Source organism: Cuculus canorus, chromosome 35, assembly GCF_017976375.1.
Source record: "Cuculus canorus isolate bCucCan1 chromosome 35, bCucCan1.pri, whole genome shotgun sequence".
Taxonomy (NCBI): domain Eukaryota; kingdom Metazoa; phylum Chordata; class Aves; order Cuculiformes; family Cuculidae; genus Cuculus; species Cuculus canorus.
This window is the reverse complement of record NC_071435.1, coordinates 169,777-184,902: the sequence shown is the minus strand read 5'-3', so window position 1 is coordinate 184,902 and position 15,126 is coordinate 169,777. Positions and strand designations below refer to the sequence as shown.

General features: G+C 62.0%; 1 protein-coding gene across 2 annotated transcripts in view; it reads left to right on the top strand.

The window, feature by feature from the left end:
* ATP1A3 (ATPase Na+/K+ transporting subunit alpha 3) overlaps window positions 1–15,126 on the top strand; it is a 33,190-nt gene that overhangs the window by 6,925 nt on the left and 11,139 nt on the right. For both annotated transcript variants that reach the window (XM_054052676.1, XM_054052675.1), the window contains exons 4-13: window positions 456–659; window positions 2,962–3,075; window positions 4,155–4,289; window positions 5,519–5,636; window positions 7,017–7,285; window positions 9,096–9,294; window positions 10,584–10,693; window positions 12,368–12,502; window positions 13,489–13,681; window positions 14,950–15,125. In XM_054052676.1, coding sequence (XP_053908651.1) covers window positions 456–659; window positions 2,962–3,075; window positions 4,155–4,289; window positions 5,519–5,636; window positions 7,017–7,285; window positions 9,096–9,294; window positions 10,584–10,693; window positions 12,368–12,502; window positions 13,489–13,681; window positions 14,950–15,125 — 1,653 coding nt within the window. The remainder of the gene's footprint in view (window positions 1–455; window positions 660–2,961; window positions 3,076–4,154; window positions 4,290–5,518; window positions 5,637–7,016; window positions 7,286–9,095; window positions 9,295–10,583; window positions 10,694–12,367; window positions 12,503–13,488; window positions 13,682–14,949; window position 15,126) is intronic.

The following is a 15,126-nucleotide window of genomic DNA, read 5'->3' as shown; positions in this document are numbered from 1 at the left end:
GCCGGTGTCTCCACTCTGGGGGTCCCTCCCGGTGCCTCCAGTCTGGGGGTCCCGGTGCCTCCACTCTGGGGGTCTCTCCCGGTTCCTCCACTCTGGGGGTCCCTCCCGGTGCCTCCAGTTTGGGGGTCCCGGTTCCTCCAGTTTGGGGGTCTCTCCCGGTTCCTCCACTCTGGGGGTCCCTCCCGGTGCCTCCAGTCTGGGGGTCTCCATTGTCTCCAATCTGGGGCTCTCTGGTGTCTCCACTCTGGGGGTCTCAGTGTCTCCACTCTGGGGGTCCCAGTTTCTCCAGTTTGGGGGTCCCGGTTCCTCCAGTTTGGGGGTGCCGGTGTCTCCACTCTGGGGGTCCCTCCCGGTGCCTCCACTCTGGGGGTCCCTCCCGGTTCCTCCACTCTGGGGGTCTCTCCCGGTGCCTCCAGTCTGGGGGTCCCCCCTGACGGCCGTTTCGGGGTGCGCAGGGCCTGACGCACAGCAAGGCGCAGGAGATCTTGGCTCGCGACGGCCCCAACGCCCTCACGCCGCCCCCCACCACCCCCGAGTGGGTCAAATTCTGCCGACAGCTCTTCGGGGGCTTCTCCATCCTCCTCTGGATCGGAGCCATCCTCTGCTTCCTCGCCTTCGGCATCCAGGCCGGCACCGAGGACGAGCCCTCCAACGACAACGTGAGCGCCACTGGGAGCACTGGGAGCACTGGGAGCACTGGGAGCGGGAACTGGGGGGATGGGAGGGGGAACTGGGGGGATGGGAGGGGGAATTGGGGTGATGGGAGGGGGAACTGAGGCGAGAGGAGGGGAATTGGGGTGATGGGAGGGGGAACTGGGGGGATGGGAGGGGAATTGGGGTGAGGGGAGGGGGAATTGGGGTGATGGGAGGGGGAATTGGGGTGAGAGGAGGGGAATTGGGGTGATGGCAGGGGGAATTGGGGTGAGAGGAGGGGAATTGGGGTGAGAGGAGGGGGAATTGGGGTGATGGGAGGGGGAATTGGGGTGAGAGGAGGGGGATTGGGGTGATGGGAGGGGGAATTGGGGTGATGGGAGGGGGAATTGGGGTGAGAGGAGGGGGAATTGGGGTGAGAGGAGGGGAATTGGGGTGATGGGAGGGGGAATTGGGGTGAGAGGAGGGGGAATTGGGGTGAGAGGAGGGGGAATTGGGGTGATGGGAGGGGGAACTGAGGCGAGAGGAGGGGGAATTGGGGTGAGAGGAGGGGGAAGTGGGGTGAGAGGAGGGGGAATTGGGGTGATGGGAGGGGGAATTGGGGTGAGAGGAGGGCGAATTGGGGTGATGGGAGGGGGAATTGGGGTGAGAGGAGGGGGAATTGGGGTGATGGGAGGGGGAATTGGGGTGAGAGGAGGGGGAAGTGGGGTGAGAGGAGGGGAATTGGGGTGATGGGAGGGGGAATTGGGGTGAGAGGAGGGCGAATTGGGGTGATGGGAGGGGGAATTGGGGTGAGAGGAGGGGAATTGGGGTGATGGGAGGGGGAATTGGGGTGAGAGGAGGGGGAATTGGGGGGATGGGAGGGGAATTGGGGTGATGGGAGGGGGAATTGGGGTGAGAGGAGGGGGAATTGGGGTGATGGGAGGGGGAATTGGGGTGAGAGGAGGGGGAATTGGGGTGAGGGGAGGGGGAACTGGGGTGAGAGGAGGGGAATTGGGGTGATGGGAGGGGGAATTGGGGTGAGAGGAGGGGGAATTGGGGTGAGGGGAGGGGGAATTGGGGTGAGAGGAGGGGAATTGGGGTGATGGGAGGGGGAATTGGGGTGAGGGGAGGGGGAATTGGGGTGAGAGGAGGGGAATTGGGGTGATGGGAGGGGGAAATGGGGTGAGAGGAGGGGGAATTGGGGTGAGAGGAGGGGAAAATGGGGTGATGGGAGGGGGAATTGGGGTGAGAGGAGGGGGAATTGGGGTGATGGGAGGGGGAATTGGGGTGAGAGGAGGGGAATTGGGGTGATGGGAGGGGGAATTTGACCCCCGAAATCCCCCCTGAGCCCCCCCAAATCCCCCCTAAACCCCCTCCTATCCCCTTTGAACCCCCCAAATCCCCCCTGAACCCCCTCCTATCCCCTTTGAACACCCCCAAATCCCCCCTGAACCCCCTCCTATCCCCTTGGAACCCCCCAAATCCCCCTGAACCCCCTCCTATCCCCTTTGAACCCCCCAAATCCCCCTGAACCCCCTCCTATCCCCTTTGAACCCCCCAAATCCCCCCCTGAACCCCCTCCTATCCAGTTTGAACCCCCCAAATCCCCCCTGACCCCCCTCCTATCCCCTTTGAACCCCCCTAAATCCCCCCCAAACCCCCTTCTATCCCCTTTGAACCCCCCCAAATCCCCCCCAAACCCCCTCCTATCCCCTTTGAACCCCCCCTAAACCCCCTTCTATCCCCTTTGAACCCCCCAAATTCCCCCTAAACCCCCTCCTATCCCCTTTGAACTCCCCAAATCCCCCCTGACCCCCTCCTATCCCGTTTGAACCCCCCAAATCCCCCCTGAACCCCCTCCTATCCCCTTTGAACCCCCCAAATCCCCCCTGAACCCCCTCCTATCCCCTTTGAACTCCCCAAATCCCCCCTGACCCCCTCCTATCCCGTTTGAACCCCCCAAATCCCCCCCTAAACCCCCTCCTATCCCGTTTGAACCCCCCAAATCCCCCCCTAAACCCCCTCCTATCCCGTTTGAACCCCCCAAATCCCCCCCTGAACCCCCTCCTATCCCGTTTGAACCCCCCAAATCCCCCCTGACCCCCCTCCTATCCCCTTTGAACCCCCCCAAATCCCCCCTAAACCCCCTCCTATCCCCTTTGAACCCCCCAAATCCCCCCTGAACCCCCTCCTATCCCCTTTGAACCCCCTCAAATCCCCCCTAAACCCCCTCCTATCCCCTTTGAACCCCCCCAAATCCCCCCTAAACCCCCTCCTATCCCCTTTGAACCCCCCAAATCCCCCCTGAACCCCCTTTCTGCCCCCCAGCTCTACCTCGGCATCGTCTTGGCCGCCGTGGTCATCATCACCGGCTGCTTCTCCTACTACCAAGAGGCCAAAAGCTCTAAGATCATGGAGTCCTTCAAGAATATGGTCCCCCAGGTGGGAAAAGGGGGGGACAATGGGGTTTGGGGGGGGGGTCAGGTCTTTGGGGGGGGGAAGGGGCGGATTTTGGGGGGCAGGAGGTGGATTTGGGGCAGGACGCTGAGCGGGGAGGGTGGAGATTGGGATGGGGAGAAGGGTGGATTGGGGGGGGCAAGAGATTTGGGGGGGCAGGGTTGGGGGGGGGAGGGGCAGGTTTGGGGGGGCAGATTTTGGGGAGGGGGGCAAGATTATTATCCCCTGATTTTCCCTCCCCTAATCGATACCCCCCCAAATTCTTACTCCCCTAAACAATGCCCCCCCATTTCTTACCCTCTTAACCCCCCATTTCTTACCCTCTTAATCGATGGCCCCCCCATTTCCTACCCCCCCACCTTGTTGCCCCCCCTTATTTGCCCCCAATTTCCGCCCTCTCCCCAATTGATTCCCCCAATTCCCCTCCCTAATTGCACCCCCTCTTTCCCCCTCATTGATACCCCTCATTTCTTACCCTCTCATCGCTACCCCCCAATTTCTTACCCCCAATTTCTTACCCCCCAATCGGTACTCCCCAATTTCTTACCCCCAATCAATACCCCCCAATTTCTTACCCCCCAATCGATAACCCCCAATTTCTTACCCTCCAATCAATACCCCCAATTTCTTACCTCCAATCAATACCCCCAATTTCTTACCCCCAATCGATGCCCCCCCAATTCTTACCCCCAATCGATACCCCCAATTTCTTACCCCAATCAATACCCCCCAATTTCTTACCCCCAATCAATACCCCCAATTTCTTACCCCCAATCGCTACCCCCCAATTTCTTACCCCCAATCGATACCCCCAATTTCTTACCCCCAATCGATACCCCCCAATTTCTTACCCCCCTAATTGATGCCCCCCCATTTCTTACCCCCCCAATTTCTTGCCCTCCCCCTTATTCCCCCCCTCCCCAATACCGTTCCCCCAATTCCCCCCCTTAATTCCCCTCCCTAACTGCACCCCTTGATTTTACCCCCCCCTAATCGATGCCCCCCCCATTTTTGACCCCCTCCCCCCATTTTGCCCCCCCCCCCCATTTTTGCCCCCCCCCCAGCAAGCTCTGGTGATCCGGGAGGGGGAGAAGATGCAGCTCAACGCGGAGGAGGTGGTTGTGGGGGACCTCGTGGAGGTGAAAGGGGGGGACCGCGTCCCCGCCGACCTGCGCATCATCTCGGCTCACGGCTGCAAGGTGGGGGTCCCCCCCCGTCCCCCCAAAACCGAGAGAGACACCCCACCCCAGTTCAGAGAGGACCCCCCTGAAATGCACAGAGCCCCACAACAAATCCGGGGAGCGCCACCGCCCCCCCCAGCATTGCACAAAGCCACCCCAAATCTATGGACCCCAAATGCATGGAGACCCCCCCTCAAATGCATGGAGCCCCCCCAAAATGCATGGAGCCCCCCCAAAATGCATGGACACACCCCCTCCCCAAATCCATGATATCCCCCCCCCCCAAAATGCGCTCCCCCAGCCAGACCTCCATGCACCCCAAAACTTTCGGTGCACCCCCCTGAAGCTCCATAGACAGCCCCCCCCCACCCCCAACTTGTAGCCCCCCAATTCCCTCAGGACCCCCTCAATCTGCCCCCCCCCAAATTCCTTCCGGACCCCTGGTGCCCCCTCCCCCCCCCGAGGACAACCCCTTCTCTGAGCAGAGCAGTTGGAGCCCCCAGACCCATTTCAAAGCCCCCCAGACCCTTCTGACCCCCAAAAAACCCTATCAGGACCCCCCATAAAATCCCTCTGGACCCCCCCCAATCCCCTCTGGACCCCCCTAATCTCTTGTGCCCCCCCCAGAGGACAACCCCTCTCTGATCAGAGCAGTTGGAGCCCCCAGACCCATTTCACACACACCCCAGACCCTTAGGACCCCCCAAAACCCTATCAGGACCCCCCTAAAATCCCTCTGGACCCCCCTCACCACCCTCTGGACCCCCCCTAATCTCTTGTGCCCCCCCCAGAGGACAAGCCCTCTCTGATCAAAGGAGTTGGAGCCCCCAGACTCATTTCACCCCCCCTCCAGACCCTTATGACCCCCCCAAAACCCTATCAGGACCCCCCCTAAAATCCCTCTGGACCCCCCCCAATCCCCTCTGGCCCCCCCTAATCTCTCGCACCCCCCCCCCCAGAGGACAACCCCTCTCTGATCAGAGCAGTTGGAGCCCCCAGACTCATTTCACCCCCCCTCCAGACCCTTATGACCCCCCAAAACCCTATCAGGACCCCCCTAAAATCCCTCTGGATCCCCCTCACCACCCTCTGGCCCCCCCTAATCTCTCGTGCCCCCCCCCCCACAGAGGACAACCCCTCTCTGATCAGAGCAGTTGGAGCCCCCAGACCCATTTCACCCCCCCTCCAGACCCTTATGACCCCCCCCAAACCCCTGAGACCCCCCCAATCTCTCATGGCCCCCCCAGGTTGATAACTCCTCGCTGACCGGGGAGTCGGAGCCGCAGACGCGCTCTCCCGACTGCACCCACGACAACCCCCTGGAGACCCGCAACATCACCTTCTTCTCCACCAACTGCGTTGAGGGTGAGGAGGGGGCTCCAACCTGCCCCCCACGGGCCATTTCTGGGGTTCTGGGGGGGGGATCCTTGAGGTATTTTGGGGTTCCTGATGTCCTTTTGGGTTCCAGGACCACTTATGGTCATTTTTTGACTTCCGAGAACCATTTCTGGAGGTTCTGGATCATATTTGGGTTCCAAGACCATTTCTGGTGCAGGTTCTGGGTGGTTCCCGAGGTATTTTGGTCTCCAAGACCATTTCTGGTGCAGGTTCTGGGTGATTCCTGAGGTATTTTGGGTTCCAGGACCATTTCTGGTGCAGGTTCTGGGTGATTCCCGAGGTATTTTGGTCTCCAAGACCATTTCTGGTGCAGGTTCTGGGTGGTTCCCGAGGTATTTTGGGTTCCAGGACCATTTCTGGTGCAGGTTCTGGGTGATTCCCGAGGTATTTTGGGTTCCAGGACCATTTCTGGTGCAGGTTCTGGGTGATTCCCGAGGTATTTTGGTCTCCAAGACCATTTCTGGTGCAGGTTCTGGGTGATTCCTGAGGTATTTTGGGTTCCAGGACCATTTCTGGTGCAGGTTCTGGGTGATTCCCGAGGTATTTTGGGTTCCAAGACCATTTCTGGTGCAGGTTCTGGGTGATTCCTGAGGTATTTTGGGTTCCAGGACCATTTCTGGTGCAGGTTCTGGGTGATTCCCGAGGTATTTTGGTCTCCAAGACCATTTCTGGTGCAGGTTCTGGGTGGTTCCCGAGGTATTTTGGTCTCCAAGACCATTTCTGGTGTAGGTTCTGGGTGATTCCCGAAGTATTTTGGTCTCCAGGACCATTTCTGGTGCAGGTTTTGGGTGATTCCTGAGGTATTTTGGGTTCCAAGACCATTTCTGGTGCAGGTTCTGGGTGGTTCCCGAGGTATTTTGGTCTCCAAGACCATTTCTGGTGTAGGTTCTGGGTGGTTCCCGAGGTATTTTGGGTTCCAAGACCATTTCTGGGTCTCTTTTGGGTTCCTAGAGCCATTTTTTGATGTTCCTAGAGACAATTTCGGAGGTTTCTTGAACAATTTTTTTGGGGTTCCTCAGCCATGTGTGGGTTCCCAGACCATTTATGGCGCTGGTTTTGGTGGACGTGGAGCATCTTTGCTGTCCTGGAGCACTTTTGCAATCCTGGACCATTTGTGGACTCGTTTAGGGAGGTTCTGAGCTTTTTCTGGGGGGGTTCCTTGGCCATTTTTGGTATTCCAAGACCATTCCCGGTGCCCTGGAGCCATTTCTGAGCCTGGTTTTGAAGGTCCTGGACCATTTCTGGGCCAGTTTTGGGTTCCTAGAGGAATTTTGGGGTTCCTAGCGGAATTTCTGGGCTCCCTGAAGGATTTTGGGGGTCCCTGACGCCCCGCGTGTCCCTCCCAAGGCACGGCGCGAGGCGTGGTGATCGCCACCGGTGACCGGACAGTGATGGGACGCATCGCGACGTTGGCTTCGGGGCTGGAGGTGGGGAAGACTCCGATCGCGGTGGAGATCGAGCACTTCATCCAACTCATCACCGGCGTCGCCGTCTTCCTCGGCATCTCCTTCTTCATCCTCTCCCTCATCCTGGGCTACACTTGGCTCGAGGCCGTCATCTTCCTCATCGGCATCATCGTCGCCAACGTCCCCGAGGGGCTCCTGGCCACCGTCACCGTACGGCCAGGGCGCTACGGGGGGGCGGGAGGCGGCGGCTGCGCTGTGGGGTGCGGGGGGGTTCGTCTATGGGGTGCGGAGGGCGAGATGTGGGGTGTAGGGGCAATTATTGGGGTGCAAGGGTCAACAAAAGGGGGTGTAGGTGTCAATTTACGGGGCGTAGGCGTCAACATATGGGCCGTAGGAGTTAAGATATGGGGTGTAGGGGCAATAGGTGGGGTGCGAGGGGCAATATATGGGGTGCAGGGAGAAAGACGTGGGGCGTAGGGGCAATTATTGGGGTGAAAGGGGCAATATATAGGGTGTAGGGGGCAATATGTGGGATGTAGGGGCAGTATATAGGGCGTAGGGGGTAATATCTGGGGTTTAGGGAGCAAGATGTGGGGTGCAGGGGTCGATATATGGGGTGCAGGGGTCGATATATGGGGTGTAGGGGCAGTATATGGGGTGTAGGGGCAATATGTGGGGTGTAGGGGCAGTATATAGGGTGTAGGGGGTAATATCTGGGGTTTAGGGAGCAAGATGCGGGGTGCAGGGGTCGATATATGGGGTGTAGGGGCAGTATATGGGGTGTAGGGGCAATATGTGGGGTGTAGGGGCAAGATGTGGGGTGCAGGGGTCGATATATGGGGTGTAGGGGCAGTATATGGGGTGTAGGGGCAATACGTGGGGTGCAGGGGGCAAGATGTGGGGTGTAGGGGCAGGATATGGGGTGTATACTGGGGGGTCCATACATGCACTGGGAGCTCTGGGTGCAGCACTGAGGTGCACTGGGGGGGTCCATACCTGGACTGGGAGCTCTGGGTGCAGCACTGGGTGCACTGGGGGGGTCCATACCTGGACTGGGAGCTCTGGGTGCAGCACTGGGGTGCACTGGGGGGGTCCATACATGCACTGGGAGCTCTGGGTGCAGCACTGGGGGGGTCCATACCTGGACTGGGAGCTCTGGGTGCAGCACTGGGGTGCACTGGGGGGGTCCATACCTGGACTGGGAGCTCTGGGTGCAGCACTGGGGTGCACTGGGGGGGGTCCATACCTGGACTGGGAGCTCTGGGTGCAGCACTGGGGGGGTCCATACATGCACTGGGAGCTCTGGGTGCAGCACTGGGGGGGTTCATACCTGGACTGGGAGCTCTGGGTGCAGCACTGGGGTGCACTGGGGGGGTCCATACGTGGACTGGGAGCTCTTGGGGCAGCACTGGGGTGCACTGGGGGGTCCATACCTGCACTGGGAGCTCTGGGTGCAGCACTGGGGGGGTCCATACCTGGACTGGGAGCTCTGGGTGCAGCACTGGGGTGCACTGGGGGGGTCCATACCTGGACTGGGAGCTCTGGGTGCAGCACTGGGGTGCACTGGGGGGGTCCATACCTGGACTGGGAGCTCTGGGTGCAGCACTGGGGTGCACTGGGGGGGTCCATACATGCACTGGGAGCTCTGGGTGCAGCACTGGGGGGGTCCATACCTGGACTGGGAGCTCTGGGTGCAGCACTGGGGTGCACTGGGGGGTCCATACCTGGACTGGGAGCTCTGGGTGCAGCACTGGGGTGCACTGGGGGGGGTCCATACCTGGACTGGGAGCTCTGGGTGCAGCACTGGGGGGGTCCATACCTGGACTGGGAGCTCTGGGTGCAGCACTGGGGTGCACTGGGGGGGTCCATACCTGCACTGGGAGCTCTGGGTGCAGCACTGGGGGGGTTCATACCTGGACTGGGAGCTCTGGGTGCAGCACTGGGGTGCACTGGGGGGGTCCATATGTGGACTGGGCGTTCTTGGGGCTGCCCCCCCCCAGTTTAACCCCTTCCCCCCCAGGTGTGCCTGACGCTGACGGCCAAGCGCATGGCGCGCAAGAACTGTCTGGTGAAGAACCTGGAGGCGGTGGAGACGCTGGGATCCACCTCCACCATCTGCTCCGACAAGACCGGGACCCTCACCCAGAACCGCATGACCGTCGCCCACATGTGGTTCGATAACCAAATCCACGAGGCCGACACCACCGAAGACCAGTCCGGTACTGGGAGGGACTGGGAGTCAGGGGTTGGGGGTTATCGGGGTCTTGGGGGGCTGGGGGGGGTCAGAAATGGGGCAGAAGGGGGCTGGGGGGGGGACTGTGGGTGTTGGGGGGCTGCTGAAGGGGACTGGGGGCATCTGGGGGGGGTTATGGGGGTCTTGGGGGGCGGGGGGGGTCAGAAATGGGGCAAAAGGGGGCTGGGGGGGGAACTGGGGGTGTTGGGGGGCTGCTGAAGGGGACTGGGGGCATCTGGGGGGGTTATAGGGGTCTTGGGGGGCTGGGGGGGGTCAGAAATGGGGCAAAAGGGGGCTGGGGGGGAGACTGGGGGTGCTATGGGGGTGTTGGGGGGCTGCTGGGGGGGACTGGGGGCACCTGGGGGGGTTATGGAGGTCTTGGGGGGCTGGGGGGGGTCAGAAATGGGGCAAAAGGGGGATACTGGGGGGGAGACTGGGGTGTTGGGGGGCTGCTGAAGGGGACTGGGGGCACCTGGGGGGGTTTATGGGGGTCTTGGGGGGCTGGGGGGGTCAGAAATGGGGCTGCTGGGGGCTACTGGGGGGCTGTTGGGGGGAACTGGGGGGTATTGGGGGGGCTGTTGGGGGAACTGGGGGCTACTGGGGGGCTGTTGGGGGAACTGGGGGGTATTGGGGGGGCTGTTGTGGGGAACTGGGGGCTACTGGGGGGCTGTTGGGGGAACTGGGGGCTATTGGGGGGCTATTGGGGGGAACTGGGGGGTATTGGGGGGCTGTTGGGGGGAACTGGGGGCTATTGGGGGGCTATTGGGGGGAACTGGGGGCTATTGGGGGGCTGTTGGGGGAACTGGGGGCTGTTGGGGGGAACTGGGGGCTATTGGGGGGCTGTTGCGGGGAACTGGGGGGTATTGGGGGGCTGTTGGGGGAGCTGTGGGGGCTTGGGGAATATTGGGGGCTACTGGGAAGTATTGGGGGGCTCCTGGGCGCCTTAAGGGGGGGATGTTGGGGGGTTTGGAGGGGGGAATACTGGGGTTCTTGGGTGCTACCGGAGAGAACTGGGGAGGCTACTGGGTGGTACTGGGAGCTACTGGGGGCATTAGGAGGTGTAGTGGGGGGCTGGGGAGTATTGGGGGCTACTGGGGGGCTACTGGGGGGCTCCTGGGGAGGTGGGGGTGTACTGGGAGCTACTGGAGGCTACTGGGGGCTCCTGGACATTGGGGTCTCTTGGAGGGTGGAAATAGGGGTCCCAGGGGCAGGGTGAGGCGCAGTAGGGTTTTGGGGTCCCCTCTGACCCCCCATTTTTGACACCCCCACCCCCAGGCACGGCATTCGACAAGAGCTCGGCCACTTGGGTGGCTTTGGCCCACATCGCCGGACTCTGCAACCGCGCCGTCTTCAAGGGGGGGCAGGAGAACGTCCCCATCCTCAAGGTGAGACTGGGGGGGCCGGGGGGGGGCTAGGGGTGGGGTTTGGGGGGGCTATGGGGCGTGGGAAGAGGTTTGGGGGGCATTGGATGGGTTTTGGGGGGCGCTATGGGGCGTGGGAAGAGGATTGGGGGGCATTGGATGGTTTTGGGGGGCACTATGGGGCGTGGGAAGAGGTTTGGGGGGCATTGGATGGGTTTTGGGGGGTGCTATGGGGCGTGGGAAGGGTTTTGGGGGGCATTGGATGGGTTTTGGGGGCACTATGGGGCATGGGAAGAGTTTTGGGGGGGCCATGAGATGGGTTTGGGGGGACTAGGGGGTGGATTTGGGGGGGCTATGGGGCATGGGAAGAGTTTTGGGGGGCATTGGATGGGTTTGGGGGGCACTATGAGGCATAGGAAGAGTTTTGGGGGGGCCATGAGATGGGTTTGGGGGGACTAGGGGGTGGATTTGGGGGGGCTATGGGGCGTGGGAAGGGTTTTGGGGGGGCTATGGGGTGGATTTAGGGTGGTATGAGATGGGTTTGGGGGCACAGGATGGGTTTAGGGGGGCTATGGGGCATGGGAAGGGTTTGGGGGGGCCATGAGATGGGTTTGGGGGGACTAGGGGGTGGATTTGGGGGGGCTATGGGGCGTGGGAAGAGTTTTGGAGGGCATTGGGTGGGTTTGGGGGTGGCTATGAGATGGGTTTGGGGGAGTAGGGGGTGGATTTGGGGGGGATATGGGGCATGGGAAGAGTTTTGGGGGGCATTGGATGGGTTTTGGGGGTGCTATGGGGCATGGGAAGGGTTTGGGGGGCATTGGATGGGTTTTGGGGGGCGCTATGGGGCGTGGGAAGGGTTTGGGGGTCATTGGATGGGTTTTGGGGGGACTAGGGGGTGCATTTGGGGGGGCTATGGGGCGTGGGAAGGGTTTGGGGGGGCATTGGATGGGTTTTGGGGGTGCTATGGGGCATGGGAAGGGTTTGGGGGGGGCCATGAGATGGGTTTGGGGGGACTAGGGGGTGGATTTGGGGTGGCATGAGATGGGTTTGGGGGCACAGGATGGGTTTAGGGGGGCTATGGGGCATGGGAAGGGTTTGGGGGGGCCATGAGATGGGTTTGGGGGGGCTATGGGGTGGATTTGGGGTGGCTATGGGGCATTGGATGGGTTTGGGGGGACTAGGGGGTGGATTTGGGGGGGCTATGGGGTGGATTTAGGGTGGCATGAGATGGGTTTGGGGGCACAGGATGGGTTTAGGGGCGCTATGGGGCATGGGAAGGGTTTGGGGGGCCATGAGATGGGTTTGGGGGGACTAGGGGGTGGATTTGGGGGGGTTATGGGGTGTGGGAAGGGTTTGGGGGGGCCATGAGATGGGTTTAGGGTCCTGTGGGGCAGGTTTTGGGGTCCCATGGGGCAGGGTTTGGGGGTCCCATGGGGCAGGTCCTGTTTTGGGGTCGCACGGGGCAGGCTTTGGGGCACCGTGGGGCAGGATTTGGGGTGCCACGAGGCGGGTCTGGTTTCGGGGTGCTGTGGGTCAGGATGTGGGGTGCTATGGGGCAGCGTGTGGGTCAGGATTTGGGGGGGTCCCATGGGGCAGGTTCCGGCTTCGTGGCGCTATAGGTCAGGGGTCAGGATTTGGGGGTGCCACGGGGCGGTGTGGTTTTGGGGCGCTGTGGGTCAGACTCGGGGTCCCCCACAGCGCGACGTGGCCGGGGACGCCTCGGAGTCGGCGCTGCTCAAATGCATCGAACTCTCCTCGGGCTCCGTCAAAGTGATGCGCGAACGCAACAAGAAAGTGGCCGAGATCCCCTTCAACTCCACCAACAAATACCAGGTACGGGGGGGGACCCCAAAACCCGGGGGGGACCCCAAAACCCCATAGGGGACCCCCCAGACCATCAGCGTGTCCATCCCCCCCCCAAACCCTGCAAGGTCCCCTCCATCCCTCCTGGACCTCAGAGCTCCCGAGGAGCGCCCCCCAACCCCCTCCAGATCCCATGGGTCACCCCAAAATCTAATGGGGTCCCCCAAAATCGATGGAGCACCCCCAAACTGTGTGGGCCAGTGGGATTTGGGGTGCAGGGAGGGGATTTGGGGGTGCAAGGAGGGGATTTGTGGGCACAGGGAGGGGATTTGGGGTGCACAGAGGGGATTTGGAGGTGCACGGAGGGGATTCAGTGGTTCAGGGAGGGGATTTGGGGGCGCAGGGAGGGGATTTGGGGGCTCAGGGAGGGGATTTGGGGTGCAGGGAGGAGATTCAGTGGTTCAGGGAGGGGATTTGGGGTGCAAGGAGGGGATTTGGGGGTGCAGGGAGGGGATTCGGTGGTGCACAGAGGGGATTTGGGGTGCAGGGAGGGGATTTGGGGGCACAGGGAGGGGATTCGGGGGTGCAGGGGGGTATTCGTGGGTGCGGGGGCTGTTGGGGTTCATGAAGGGGATTTGGGGTGCAGGGAGGGGATTCGGTGGTGCACAGAGGGGATTTGGGGTGCAGGGAGGGGATTTGGGGGCACAGGGAGGGGATTCGGGGGTGCAGGGGGGGATTTGGGGTGCAGGGGGGTATTCGGGGGTGCAGGGGGGGTATTCGGGGGTGCAGGGGCTGTTGGGGTTCATGAAGGAGATTCGGGGGTGCGGGGGGGTATTCGGGGGTGCAGGGGGGGTTATTCGGGGGTGCAGGGGGGGTTATTCGTGTGTGCGGGGCTGTCGGGGTTCATGAAGGAGATTCGGGGGTGCAGGGGGGATTCGGGGGTGCAGGGGGGTTATTCGTGTGTGCGGGGCTGTCGGGGTGCAGGGGTGTCCCTGACGCAGCCCCCCCTTTCCCAGCTCTCCATCCACGAGACGGAGGACCCCAACGACAATCGGTACCTCCTGGTGATGAAGGGCGCTCCGGAGCGCATCCTGGACCGCTGCTCCACCATTCTGCTGCAGGGGAAGGAGCAGCCGCTCGACGAGGAGATGAAGGAAGCCTTCCAGAACGCCTACCTGGAGCTGGGGGGGCTCGGAGAGAGGGTCCTGGGTACGGGGGGGGGGGGCTGGGGGACCTCTGGGGGTGCTGGGGGGCGGGGAGGGGGCAGATGGGCAGGGTGCTGAGCTCCTGGGGGTGAGCAGGGTGCTGAGCTCCTGGGGTGATGGAGGGGGGGCTGAGGGGGGGGCTGAGGTCTTGGAGATGGGGCTGAGCAGGATGCTGAGCTCTTGGGGTGCTGGAGGGGGGCTGAGGGGGGGGTCTGAGGTCCTGGGGGTGATGGAGGGGCAGATGAGGGGGGGTCTGAGGTCCTGGAGATGGGGCTCAGCAGGATGCTGAGCTCTTGGGGTGATGGAGATGGAGCTGAGGGGGGTCTGAGGTCCCTGAGGGGGTTCTGGGGTGCTGGAGGGGGAGATGAGGGCGGGTCTGAGGTCCTGGAGATGGAGCTGAGGAGGATGCTGAGCTCTTGGGGTGCTGGAGGAGGGGCTGAGGGGGGGTCTGAGGTCCCTCAGGGGGTTCTGGGGTGCTGGAGGGGGGAGCTGAGCAGGATGCTGAGGTTCTGGGGGTCATGGAGATGGGGCTGAGGGGGGTCTGAGGTCCCTGAGGGGGTGTCTGAGGTCCTGGAGATGGGGCTGAGGTCCCTCAGGGGGTTCTGGGGTGCAGGAAGGGTGGAGATGGGCAGGATGCTGAGCTCTTGGGGTGATGGAGATGGAGTTGAGGGGGGTCTGAGGTCCCTGAGGGGGTTCTGGGGTGCTGGAGGGGGAGATGAGGGGGGGTCTGAGGTCCTGGAGATGGAGCTGAGGGGGGGTCTGAGGTCCCTGACGGGGTTCTGGGGTGCTGGAAGGGGAGATGAGGGGGGGTCTGAGGTCCCTCAGGGGGTTCTGGGGTGCAGGAAGGGGGGAGCTGAGCAGGATGCTGAACTCTTGGGGTGCGGGAGATGGGGCTGAGGGGATTTTGGGGTCCCTTAAAGGCTCCTGAGGTCCTGGAGGTGGGATGTGAGCGTTTTGGGGTCCCTCTGGAGGTCCTGAAGATGGTTCAGGGCTGGTTTTAAGGGTTCAGCACTGGTTTGAAGGGTTCAGGCTCTGTTTTTTGGGGTTCAGGCTGGGTTTTGGGGGTTCAGGCTGTGTTTTTGGGGTTCAGGGGTGTCTGACCGTGTCCCCCAGGGTTCTGCCATTTCTACCTGCCGGAGGAGCAGCACCCCAAGAGTTTGGGGGTGCAGACAGGATTTAAGGGCTCAGGCTGGGTTTTTGGGGTTCAGGCTGTGTTTTCGGGGTTCAGGCTGGGTTTTTGGGGTTCAGGGGTGTCTGACCGTGTCCCCCCAGGGTTCTGCCATTTCTACCTGCCGGAGGAGCAGTACCCCAAAGGTTTCGCCTTCGACTGCGACGACGTCAACTTCGCCACCGACAACCTCTGCTTCGTGGGGCTCATGTCCATGATCGACCCCCCCCGCGCCGCCGTCCCCGACGCCGTCGGGAAATGCCGCAGCGCCGGCATCAAGG